This window comes from Polypterus senegalus, chromosome 18, assembly GCF_016835505.1.
Source record: "Polypterus senegalus isolate Bchr_013 chromosome 18, ASM1683550v1, whole genome shotgun sequence".
Taxonomy (NCBI): domain Eukaryota; kingdom Metazoa; phylum Chordata; class Cladistia; order Polypteriformes; family Polypteridae; genus Polypterus; species Polypterus senegalus.
Genome location: NC_053171.1, coordinates 19,456,144 through 19,469,448, shown reverse-complemented (window position 1 = coordinate 19,469,448; position 13,305 = coordinate 19,456,144). Strand labels below are relative to the sequence as shown.

General features: G+C 42.0%; 1 protein-coding gene across 3 annotated transcripts in view; it reads right to left on the bottom strand.

Annotated features, from left to right (window-relative positions):
- Nucleotides 1-13,305, bottom strand: part of plekhh1 (pleckstrin homology domain containing, family H (with MyTH4 domain) member 1) — a 158,000-nt gene that overhangs the window by 15,652 nt on the left and 129,043 nt on the right. For all 3 annotated transcript variants that reach the window (XM_039741703.1, XM_039741704.1, XM_039741705.1), the window contains exons 23-25: nt 11,399-11,554; nt 8,221-8,318; nt 7,524-7,665 (exon numbers count right to left, since the gene is read on the bottom strand). In XM_039741703.1, coding sequence (XP_039597637.1) covers nt 7,524-7,665; nt 8,221-8,318; nt 11,399-11,554 — 396 coding nt within the window. The remainder of the gene's footprint in view (nt 1-7,523; nt 7,666-8,220; nt 8,319-11,398; nt 11,555-13,305) is intronic.

Sequence of the window (13,305 nt, the reverse complement as noted above, 5' to 3'; positions counted from 1 at the left end):
AACCCGTGCATGCAGTGTGTCAGGTCTCAGATAAAGAAGAAGACGAGCTGTTTATTGATGCAGTAAGAAACGAATCGATGAATGAAACCTGTCATCTTTACAACGATTGACAAACACGGAATGTAACTTGAACACAACACATCCTACAAATACGAACCTGATTGAAAGAAATAATGATAATCAAATCCTTGATGACAGCAACACTCAGTAACACTCACAAAACAAATACTGTATATTGACAGTCATGTTACGTTATTTTAAAATGTTCCCTTTTCTTTTCTAGCTTTTTAACACACTACTTCTCGCTGCGATACGCTGGTATATACATATGTATATATATATCCGATCTACATACTCGAATAATGGATACTTTATTCGCCATCAATGATTGTTTTGGTAAAGCCATACTCAGTGTATTCATTAGATGAACGGTAAAAAGTAAGAGCGAGGGAGGATGACTTATTGAGGCATGCAGGCTGTAGTGCGCGTCAACTCTATCTGAATTGCGATCACATTTGAAAAATATATCTTTTCAAGTTCTATTTAGTCCATATGTGTCAAACTCAAGGGCAGCGGGCCACATCCGGCCGGCGTGTAATTATATCCGCCCGAGATCATTTTATATACTGTATTATTGTTTTTAATGGCCCGGGTATATGAAGCGCTGGTAACACAATAAACTACAGATCCCATAATGCAGCGCTTCAGCTGCCTTGCTGAACACTTACCACGTTAATCAAGTCTACCTTATGATGCTGCAAGTTATTGCGAAGCTAGCTCACACGATGCTGAAGAGAAAAGTTGATTCTGAAAATAGAGCCTTTAAAAACCGATGGGAGGCTGAGTATATGTTTACTGAACCCGTGTGTCTCATTTGTGGAGCTAATGTGGCTGTAATTACAGAATTTAATCTAAGGCGGCACTACGAGACAAAACATCAGGGTAACCTGAATGCAATGCAGAAGATACAGAAAGCAGAAGAATTAAATAAGAATCTGACACTTCAGCGGACGTTTTACCGTGCACAATCACAAAGTGATTTCAAGTGAAGCTGCTTTTATGGGAGACACAAATGCACCAGTGCACCTTGCCCCACTTTCCCTGTTGCCAAGTAATGTTAAACCAAGTCGTCACTACGGTGTTCCCAAATACGCACTTTGCTGATAAACTGAGCACTGCGCACTGAGTTTGCACGGCGCTTTGGTGACTTTGAAGAACAAAAAAAGTCCGTCTACATGCGGCTCGAACCTTGTGCATGTTTGGTAGCACATATCTGTGTGAGAAGCTCTTCTCAGTGATAAAGACTAACAAAACAGCACACAGGAGTCGCCTCACTGATGAGCACCTGCAATCCATCCTGAGAATCTCCACAACACAGAACCTCACACCAAACAGAAACGAACCTGTGGCCAAAAAAAGATGCCAGGCGTCCAGCTCTAAAATGACATATGAGCAAAGACAACTGAATGATTTGATTTGTTATTGCTGAAAGGAACACATTTTATTTATATTTCTAGGTTTTGTTATGCAGCATGTTCATATTTGAATTTGTATAATTTTGACAGGATATATTTTTATGGAGAGCAAAATCTTTTGGGATATTTAAAATCTAAGTTTATTTTTATATAAAATTACATAAGAGTAAAGAAATTTGAATGTTTGTTCTTTTAACGTTTACTTTATTTCTAACTTGTATAATTTAGACAGGATATATTTTTATGGAGAGCAAAATATTATAAGTTGTTTAAGGTTTGAGTTGATTTATTCAGGAATAATATTCCTGTCTGTTTTTACCATTCCTACCAAAGATATTTCTGTGACTAAATAAAAATTCCTTCTATTTAAAATTTAAATAGAACTTGAACAAATCGATAGTTCATAATATCCACACAGACTTGCACGTAAGAGCGGAGTTATCCGTTTTAACAAGCAGCGTATTGCACTGATCTGAAATAGCTGTGTGTGTATATATGTAGATATATATATATATATATATATATGTTTATATATGTGTGTGTGTATGTATATATATATATATATGTATTTGTGTGTATATATGTGTGTGTGTATGTATGTATGTGTGTATGTATATGTATGTGTATATATGTAGATATATATATATATATGTATGTATATATGTGTGTGTGTATATATGTGTATATGTATAGATATGTATATATATATGTTTATGTGTGTGTGTATATATATATATATATATATATATATATATATATATATGACAGCAACACTCATCACTCACAACAGTGACAAAACAATTACATTGACAATCATGTTACGTTATTTTCAAAATGTTTCCTTTTCTTTTCATTGTTTCTTTAACACACTACTTCTCCGCTGCGAAGCGCGGGTATTTTGCTAGTCTATACTAATAAATGGCAAAGCCCTCACTGACTGACTCATCACTAATTCTCCAACTTCCCATGTAGGTAGAAGTGTTACGGAAGCAACTTTGTGACGCTGCCACCAAATACAGAAAAATCCACAAGTTAATACACACGCTGTCTCTACAGTTTCCCCACACTGAATCCTCCAGGCACTACTTACAAAAGGTTACACTGTATATATACAGTGGTGTGAAAAACTATTTGCCCCCTTCCTGATTTCTTATTCTTTTGCATGTTTGTCACACAAAATGTTTCTGATCATCAAACACATTTAACCATTAGTCAAATATAACACAAGTAAACACAAAATGTAGTTTTTAAATGATGGTTTTTATTATTTAGGGAGAAAAAATCCAAACCTACATGGCCCTGTGTGAAAAAGTAATTGCCCCCTGAACCTAATAACTGGTTGGGCCACCCTTAGCAGCAATAACTGCAATCAAGCGTTTGCGATAACTTGCAATGAGTCTTTTCAGCTCTGGAGGAATTTTGGCCCACTCATCTTTGCAGAATTGTTGTAATTCAGCTTTATTTGAGGGTTTTCTAGCATGAACAGCCTTTTTAAGGTCATGCCATAGCATCTCAATTGGATTCAGGTCAGGACTTTGACTAGGCCACTCCAAAGTCTTCATTTTGTTTTTCTTCAGCCATTCAGAGGTGGATTTGCTGGTGTGTTTTGGGTCATTGTCCTGTTGTAGCACCCAAGATCGCTTCAGCTTGAGTTGACGAACAGATGGCCGGACATTCTCCTTCAGGATTTTTTGGTAGACAGTAGAATTCATGGTTCCATCTATCACAGCAAGCCTTCCAGGTCCTGAAGCAGCAAAACAACCCCAGACCATCACACTACCACCACCATATTTTACTGTTGGTATGATGTTCTTTTTCTGAAATGCTGTGTTCCTTTTACGCCAGATGTAACGGGACATTTGCCTTCCAAAAGTTCAACTTTTGTCTCATCAGTCCACAAGGTATTTTCCCAAAAATCTTGGCAATCATTGAGATGTTTCTTAGCAAAATTGAGATGAGCCCTAATGTTCTTTTTGCTTAACAGTGGTTTGCGTCTTGGGAATCTGCCATGCAGGCCGTTTTGCCCAGTCTCTTTCCTATGGTGGAGTCGTGAACACTGACCTTAATTGAGGCAAGTGAGACCTGCAGTTCTTTAGGACGTCCTGGGGTCTTTGTGACCTCTCGGATGAGTCGCTCTGCGCTCTTGGGGTAATTTTGGTCGGCCGGCCACTCCTGGGAAGGTTCACCAATGTTCCATGTTTTTGCCATTTGTGGATAATGGCTCTCACTGTGGTTCGCTGGAGTCCCAAAGCTTTAGAAATGGCTTTATAACCTTTACCAGACTGATAGATCTCAATTACTTCTGTTCTCATTTGTTCCTGAATTTCTTTGGATCTTGGCATGATGTCTAGCTTTTGAGGTGCTTTTGGTCTACTTCTCTGTGTCAGGCAGCTCCTATTTAAGTGATTTCTTGATTGAAACAGGTGTGGCAGTAATCAGGCCTGGGGTGGCTACGGAAATTGAACTCAGGTGTGATACACCACAGTTAGGTTATTTTTAACAAGGGGGCAGTTACTTTTTCACACAGGGCCATGTAGATTTGGATTTTTTTTCTCCCTATATAATAAAAACCATCATTTTAAAAACTGCATTTTGTGTTTACTTGTGTTATATTTGACTAATAGTTAAATGTGTTTGATGATCAGAAACATTTTGTGTGACAAACATGCAAAAGAATAAGAAATCAGGAAGGGGGCAAATAGTTTTTCACACCACTGTATATATATATATATATATATATATATATATTGCATAGTTTACTGTCAAATTATGCAAAGAGTATGCAACACGTGTTTTGCCCTCATTTGGGCTCATCAGGCGTACATACTCCACATTCGTTACCTGGTAGGTAACCACCCATACAATCAGGTCGGGACTCAGACTACAAATGCAATATATATATATATATATATATATATATATATATATATATATATATATATATATATATTGTCACACACGTGTGAATAGGAGGACGTTGTGTGGACTAAGTAATGGTAATTCCACGCCAGGCCAAGGGAGGGCGGGGTGCAATAAACCTTCTCTTGCTATCTCTGCAGACCAGCCGCAGGAAAGCCTATCTGAATCAGGATGACCTCCTCGAGCGGCTAGGACATGCCAAATTTTTGACTACTTTAGATATGACTAAAGGGTACTGGCAGGTTCCCTTAACGGACTCCGCTAAGGAAAAGACAGCATTCAGCACCCCTAGTGGTCACTGGCAATATCGTGTCCTCCCATTTGGATTACATGGGGCACCTGCGACCTTCCAACATCTGGTGGATAAAGTGCTCCGTCCTCATAATTCATATAGTGCTGCCTACTTGGATGACGTTGTCATCTATTCCAACACCTGGGAGGAACACATACTGCAGGTTGAAGCTGTATTGCGGACACTAGCAGAAGCTGGACTTCGTATCAACCCGAAAAAATGTTATTTTGGGTTGGTCGAAGCCAAATATTTAGGCTATCTAGTGGGCCGGGTATGGTGAGACCACAGTGTTCTAAAATAGATGCCATTGCAAATTGGCCCCGTCCGATAACCAAGAGGCAAATTCAAGCATTTCTCGGTTTAGCGGGTTACTATCGCCGGTTTGTACCCCGGTTTTCCGAGAGAGCTACGCCCTTGACAAACCTCACAAAGAAGGGTCGACCTAATCATGTGGTATGGGATGAGATATCAGAGGCTGCATTCAGTGACTTGAAACTGGCCCTTACGTAAACTCCTATATTAAAGGCACCAGATTTTTCTTTACCTTTTATTCTCCAGACGGACGCTTCTGACACAGGTCTTGGAGCCGTGCTGAGCCAGAGCGTCGATGGAGTTGAACACCCCATTATGTACCTGAGCCGGAAACTGTTGGATCGGAAACTAGGTATGCAGCAGTGGAGCGGGAGGCTTTGGCTATTAAATGGGCGATTACTCAGCTGAGATACTACCTCTTGGGATGTGAATTCACTCTTGTGACGGACCATGCACCCTTACAGTGGATGGCCTTGCACGGGGAGTCCAATCCGCGAGTCACGAGGTGGTTTTTAGATCTACAGCCGTATAAGTATTCGGTCGTTTATCACCGAGGTGTTCTGCAAGCCAATGCCGATGCCCTTTCCAGATGCCACGACTTCTTGGACCGGTACGCCCGACCCGACGGGTCTGGGCTGAGGGGCCATGTCACACACGTGTGAATAGGAGGGCGTTGTGTGGACCAAGTAATGGTAATTCCACACCAGGCCAGGGGAGGGCGGGGTGCAATAAACCTTCTCTTGCTATCTCTGCAGACCAGCCACAGGAAAACCTATCTGAATCAGGAACATCACTTCCAGTTCCGGCGCCCAGAAGAACGTCACTTCCAGTTCCGGCGCCCAGGAAAACATCACTTCCAGTTCCGGCCCAGAAGATTGTCACTTCCGGTCCCGGCTCCCAGACTGATGTCAGAGAGACATCACTTCCGGTCAACCTACATCACTTCCTGTTAACATATGTCACTTCCTGTTTGACCATTTAAAACCGCCATCTTTTCAAACCTTGATCAGTTCTGTTTGGACTCCGTACTGACAACATCATTGCTTGAAATTAAAAGACTCCTTTGCAGCTAGGAATATTATATGGGTGGCTGCCTCAAACCTTTTATACGTGTGTCGAGTGGCTTCATTTCAATATATATATATATATATCAGTGCTTTTTAACTTGACCTCCCCGGATTACACTGGATGATAATTTTCTTTCAAACGTTTTGCTTCCAGACATATACTCGTTAATTATGATAGAGAGCTTCAATTATAACTACAGGAAACAGAGGGTGATGGTGCGAAGAACTTTATCAAAATTTGCTAATGCTACCAGTGGTGTCCAGCAGGTGTCAGTGCTGGGGCTGCTGCTATTTTTAATATATAGAAATGATTCTTACTGATATTATAAAGTTCTGTATTATTGTTTATTGTCTCAGAGTTTAGCAAATACACATCCATCCATCCATTTTCCAACCTGTTGAATCCGAACACAAGGTCACGGGGGTCTACTGGAGCCAATCCCAGCCAACACAGGGCACAAGGCAGGGCGCCAACCCACCGAAGGACACACACACCCACACCCACACACCAAGCACACATTAGGGACAATTTAGAATTGCCAGTCCACCGCACCTGCATGTCTTTGGACTGTGGGAGGAAACCGGAGTACCCAGAGGAAACCCACGCAGACACGGGGAGAACATGCAAAATCCACGCAGTGAGGACCCAGGAAGCAAACCTGGGTCTCCTAACTGCGAGGCAGCAGCGCTACCCACTGCGCCACTGTGCCGTCCCAGCAAATAAACAATTCAGTACATATTGTACTATGTATTTTGGCCTGCAGAGGGCGCTCATGCCACCTAAATCTGACACAGACAGACGCAGGACACAAGTTCAGCACGCGTATTTTTATTTATTTATTTTTTGCTTATCCTCGTGGGAAATGCCTTTCCCCATTTCCACCCTCACAACACAGTTAAAGCATAAGCACAGTACACAATTGCACATTTCTCTTCTTTCTTTTTCTTTTATTTCTTTCTCTATCTCTCTGTCCACCTCCACTCCTCCTAGGAGGCTTCGTCTTCCACCTCCCTCTAGATTCTGGCTCCCGGAGTAGTAGCAGCTGGCTTCTTTTATACCTCCAGGGGTCCCACGACCTTCTTCCGGCTGCCACAGGAAGTGCTGCCACACAGGGCTCAGCAGTACCTGAAGCACTTGCTAGTAGCGCCCACGGAACCCAGCAGGGCTGCACCAAACTCCAACTCCCATGGAGCCCTGTGGGAGTCTAAGGAACCGCTGCAACCCAGGGGGGGCTGCCATCTATCGCTCGAGGGGAGGTAATGCCTGAGCTCTATTCACCAAGGGAAAGACTCCATCCAGCTCTGAAAATCATGTTTGATTCAACAAATCCCCTCTGACTCTCATGATTACCTTGGATTTGTCAGGACCTCCGTGATGGGTCGCAAAGACACTAACAATGTGAAAAAGTGGATCACAACACCAAAAAGGCTGAGAAACACTAGACTGAGGTACAATACCTGCGCCATTAGGGCTGCCACCTCCAAAGCGAGCTCCTTGTTGACAGGAAAACGGCCATGGATGACATCATCATTGATCTGATAGGCCAGTAGCAGGCGCTCTCTCTCGGTCTCCCCTTTGGCCTGTGCTCGGAAACACATCCTGCAGAGCATACAAAGGGACGTTTTCTTTATAGTCAGGGTAAGCAATGGAAGCAAAGTAGAAATCCGTTATAAACTCTAGTGCAATGCACTCATACAGACACCAAGCTATATTTTGGTTAAGAAGTTAATTTAAAAGCAGAAGGAAAACCAAATTACCAGCAAGACAGCCAAGTGGGCAACACAACTGGTGCTGTTCATTAGCTTTATCCATCTATCCTTGTCATCAGTTACGGAGTCACAAAGGGCCTGAGTCTATCCATGCAACATAAGGCTCAATCAGGGACCCCCTCTTCAGGTCACCATTTAAAGAGTTTTGTTTCTGTTGATTATTGCCATAAAAGCCAAATTAAATCCACTGTGATTCATACTTCCAAGGGATGAATATTTTTCATACACACTAGACACATAAGGACCCAAAAATTCCCAGACTTGTTAAATGAGCTTGGCCCTGGCCGAGTAGGGTGCTTATGTGTTACAACAGTATCTCCAGTTAAGAGTAAATGGCATTTCGCAGGACCCCCACATTTGCATATTTATCAAAAATAACACCTACCTGCTCTTATATGTTAGCCGCACGGTTCTGCTGCCATCATACTTCCCAGAATGCATCTCCTTCAGAGCCTGCTCCCATTTGGAAATCACATCACAGATCTGAAACAAATGAAGCAGTTTTAGATGATGATATGAGAAGAAATGTGGACGGAGGGGGCTATTGGGGGATCTCCTCCATAGACCACCTGTTGGTGCAGGACAGCTGCTGCCACGGATACCGAATCACTCATTCTCAGAAAGGCAAGTGTGTTTCTTCTCTAAGAGATGGATGCCACAGAAGTAAAAGAGAACGTTAAGGCTTGTAGTTGTTTCGTAGTAATCAGGGGAGCCCGTCGTTATGAAAGAAGGAAGAAGAATGGGATCTCCATTCGCTTTTGAACGGCGAGTCGAGTTCTTTATCTTTTTGTAATTTTCCACAGTAACCCAAAAGAGTAAATACTAATGGCCCCCCACATCCATTCCTTTATAGCGTTGTGAAGAGATGCCTGGCGAAGACTGAAGTTACAGCAAACTGAGGGCTAATCTGATCTAATCGCCAACTGATGGAAGACAGAATCAGAAGCGGGAAACGTTAAATGGACTATCATTGTCTTCATCGACTTCAAGTCGCCATTTGAACGTATCTACTGGCCCACACTATGGAAGACACTGGAGACAGAACTTGTGTCGCTTGAAGTCATCAGGATCCTCCAGGCATCATACAACAGCTTGATCAGCCATGTACAGATCCAAAACAAACTATCTGAAGAGTTTTCTGTCCAGATCAGAGTTCACCAGGGAGATGTAGTGTCTCCCCTCCTATTCAACATAGTGATCGAAGCAATCATGAGGAAGACACTCGAGGGAAGGGGTGGAGTGCAATATGATGATGAATACTTTCTGACTGACCTGATATTCGCTGAAGACAGCACCATATTCACAGACGACCACCCCGAGGCGGCTGACATTCTCTACGCCAGGGATAACCAACTCCAGTCCTGGAGGGCCGCAGTGGCTGCAGGTTTTCATTCTAACCCTTCTCTCGATTAGTGACCTGTTTTTGCTCCTAATGGACTTCTTTTGCATTCACATGAAGTGTATAATGCGTGAAGACAGAAGTCCAAATATCAAATAAACACTTTCTCAAAAGGTATAATAAAACAAGTGTGCTTTGATTCAAGAATAAAACTGAATAAAAAAAAAAACAAGATACCAAAAAGAAACGATTCACCAGCGTGTGTGTGTCTGCTTGTATCCCTTCAGTGATGTCTTTTACAGGTAGCCAAAATGTACAACGGCTGTTACAGACTGAAATCAAATGTATGTTTTTATTATATAACAGCAGCTCACTACTCAAAAGGGGAATACCCCGGACTTGAACTCACAACCTCTTGATTACAAGACAGCAGTTCTTACCTCTGCACCAGCCAAACAGACACGGCGGCTGATATTTGAGCTTTGGTTTTTACTCATTGACAGCAACAAGTAAATTGAATGTTTTTTTTTTTCTTTGGGTATATTCTTGAATAAAAGCGCACTTGTATTGTTATACCTTTTGTGAAAGTGTTTATTTGATATTTAGGCTTCAGTCTTCACACATCATACACTTCACGTCAATAATCTGTCAATAACTATTTTAGTTATGTGTTCAGCATTTCTTGCCTTGCATTTCCTGTCACCCTACATTTACCCAAATCATTGTAGACATGGCACACACATGACATGTATGAATTCCAAATAACGATATACAGGATGTCCCAAAAAGAATATCGGAGTTTTAAAGAGCTGTAGCTTGGCGCCCATTCATTGGAGACTGCAGAGCATCCTAGTGGCGTCTTGAGGAATTAATCTAGTTTCATTTCGTTGCCAGTAGATGGTGCTAGTGCTTATCAAAAAGCTAACAGTGTATTGTTTTTGATTAGTTACGTTTGCAGTTATGGCTGTGCCACAACCAAAAGCTTTTTGCATTTGCGAATTCGCCAGAACTCAATCAGTTGTTACTGTGCAGTGGGCATTTCGTCAAAACTATGGAACTGACCCACCAAATGATAATAACATCCAGATACATCCAGGATACTGGGTGTATCTGCAAAGGTAAAAGCATCGGGCGACCTCGAACTTCCTCCTCTGCTGAGAATGTCGCCCGAGTGCAAACTGCGTTCACTCGGAGCCCATCGAATTCAGTTGGACGAGCAAGTCATGAGTTACAGATACAGATAAGTCAAGTGTATGGAGAATTCTCCGACGCCAGTTGGTTATGAAACTGTATCGTCTGCAGTTGGTTCAGGCCCTTAGACGAGGGGATACGACGCGTCAAGTTGAGTTTTCAACTTTCATCCAGCAAAATTTGGAGACCAATGAAGATTTTTGGTCCTTGATTATCTTCCGTGATGAGGCCACGTTTCACATTAGTCAGAAGGTAAATCGTCATAATGTATGAATTTGGGGTGAAGAAAACCCTCATGCAGTTATCGAACATGAACAAGACGCCCCCAAGACTAACGTAATTGCGTGGGAAACACGTGAATATAACAGTTTTTGTATATGCTTGTATAATTCAATAAATATAGCTCTTTGAAACTCTGATATTCTTTTTTATATACAAAATGAAACTAGATTAATTCCTCAAGACTGCAGTTTCTGATGAATGGGCGCCAAGCTACAGCTCTTTAAAACTCTGATATTCTTTTTGGGACACCCTGTATTATTTACCCTCTACAACTCCAGGCACCTCACACCCAGATAAAGAGACTTGAGCTGGAAGGACTTCAGCTGCGTCAGAGGGATGATGGGATAGCAGGCTGCTTGTGCTGCTTGACACATTTGCAAAACAAAAGATGCTGATGAGGAGGTGCGAAGGAATTTAAGGTGGCCCGGCATTACGACTTTTTTCGTAGGCTTCAGGGATTCTAGTGTTAAGCACTGTGCCACATCCTCAGTTACTAACTTGCGCGATTGCCCCTGTAAGCTGCCTTTTCCTTCTTATTAAGCTGATAGGAAGCACACTACAATCTCTAGAATCAATTAAATTCCACCCAATACAACACTCTGACACTTCTTGTAAACAGTTATAAACTATGGCAATTCATCCTTGACAATGAAGAACACTTTTAAGTGGCCTGTCCTATCACTTTGTCTCCTGTTTACATCACAGCAATAACGTGAACATTCAACCATTCCTGGACAGTGGCTCTTCTCACCTTGATGGATCCTTGTAAACAGTGTTCCAGGTCCTTTCCTAAAGGGTCATCAGTGAAAAGGGAAAAGCCAGAAACGGCCGGCTTCCTCATTCCTGCCTCTTGGTTCAGAGTGCTTAAGAATTCATCCACTGTAGTAGAGCCATCAAATCCCACAACCTAAAACCAAAAAGCAAAAGAAAGTCACAAGAAGAGGATATTTCTCAATTTTGGCATAGATAGATAGATAGATAGATAGATAGATAGATAGATAGATAGATAGATAGATAGATAGATAGATAGATAGATAGATAGATAGATAGATAACTTTATTAATCCCATGGGGAAAATCACAGATTCATACGTGACAGTAATGGCGATATGAACCTATTCATCCCTTGTAACCATTTGCTTCAACTCTTTCTCATAAGTCCAAATCAGTATCAGACCTCTACTTTGTCCTCACAATTCTCCCAACCACGTCTAATTGGATAACAGACCTTTCCCAATCCTCTGCTAGCACACCATCTTTCAAAATATCAAAAATTTCTCTAATCACCAGCACACACAATTTAAATTTCTCCATATTCTGTGCCTAACCCCCTGGAGATGTCATCTAATGGGACTAGATCTAGATCCCCTATGCCATCTGTGCCCTCTTTAAGTCCCTGGCACCATGTCCTCTAGCTGTGGCTCTCTGGTGCCACGTCGATGAATACTTCTCCATTATCCTTTCTTTCCCCATTCCTTCCTTCCAGGTCTTTCTCTCTCCTAGTGGAGGCTTTTAATGACTGCAACCACAGCAGCTGCAGTACGTTCCTGTTAGCCCCTTGCCCTGAATCTCCTGACCTTGTCTCCCTTCCTATCTGAAAATGTTCATTTTACCTTTTTACCCTTCCAGCTCTACTATCCACAACTGGCTTCATAACGTTCCCTTAGTATAAAGCTGGCTGGAGGTTGCCACATGAGGAAGTTTCTCTTGTCCACCTCTCCTCATTCTTTTTGTTTCCTTTACTTTGCCGCACAGACCTGCATGAGGTGTGTGTGTGGGTCACAGTTTACCCGTCGACTATTTGTTTAATTTGGTTTCCACAATTTCAAAAAGCAGACCTTCAGATCAGATCACAAAAACTTAAGTATCTAAAAACTTTTAGTTCCCTGTTCTGCTGTTAATCTGGTAACCTTACATTACCTCTCTGTGCATTGGGGGACTAAAAGGCACGTCCTGTACTGACAGACTGATGGCATTCAATCTCTTAGGTTGCGTTGGGAGCAAGTGCTGATTTTGGTGCAGTGGGTGACACCTCAGCACCTCTTAGATAGAACTTTTACGTCAGTCCAGTTTTTCTCAACCTTTTTGGTGTTGTGATCAAATTTTTCACATTGTAAGCATCTTTGCGACCCACCAAGGGGGTCCTGGCAAATCAAAGGTACTCATCAGACTCAGGGGGGGATTTGTTGAAACCAGCACGATGGAGTTTTCCCCTTGGTGAATCGAGTTTAATCATCAGAGCGCGACAGGGATCAGGAGTGGCGACCCACTACTAATATAAACAACAGCAACTCGCCACCCACCAGGGGGACATATGGCTTTTTACAGCTCTTTAAATTAAAAAATAATATCCATAAATAGGGAGATAAATAAATAAATATACACACTTTGGTCTGAATGAAGAAAAAACTTATAAAAGAAAGAAAACTTCTGACTTGGCAGTCCCAGTCTCAGTGAGGCGCTACACAGGCGTATTGCTGTTGGTATAAAGGAGCCCCCTTAGTGTTTCTTCACACACTCCTGCTGAATAATTATTTTCTTTAAAAATGCTCCATGCCAGAATGTCAGAGAGAGGATTTGCAGCATTGTTCATAATAGCACTCAGTTTTCACTTCATTCTCTCCTCCTCTACTACATCAGGGGGTCCAGAGTGCCTCCC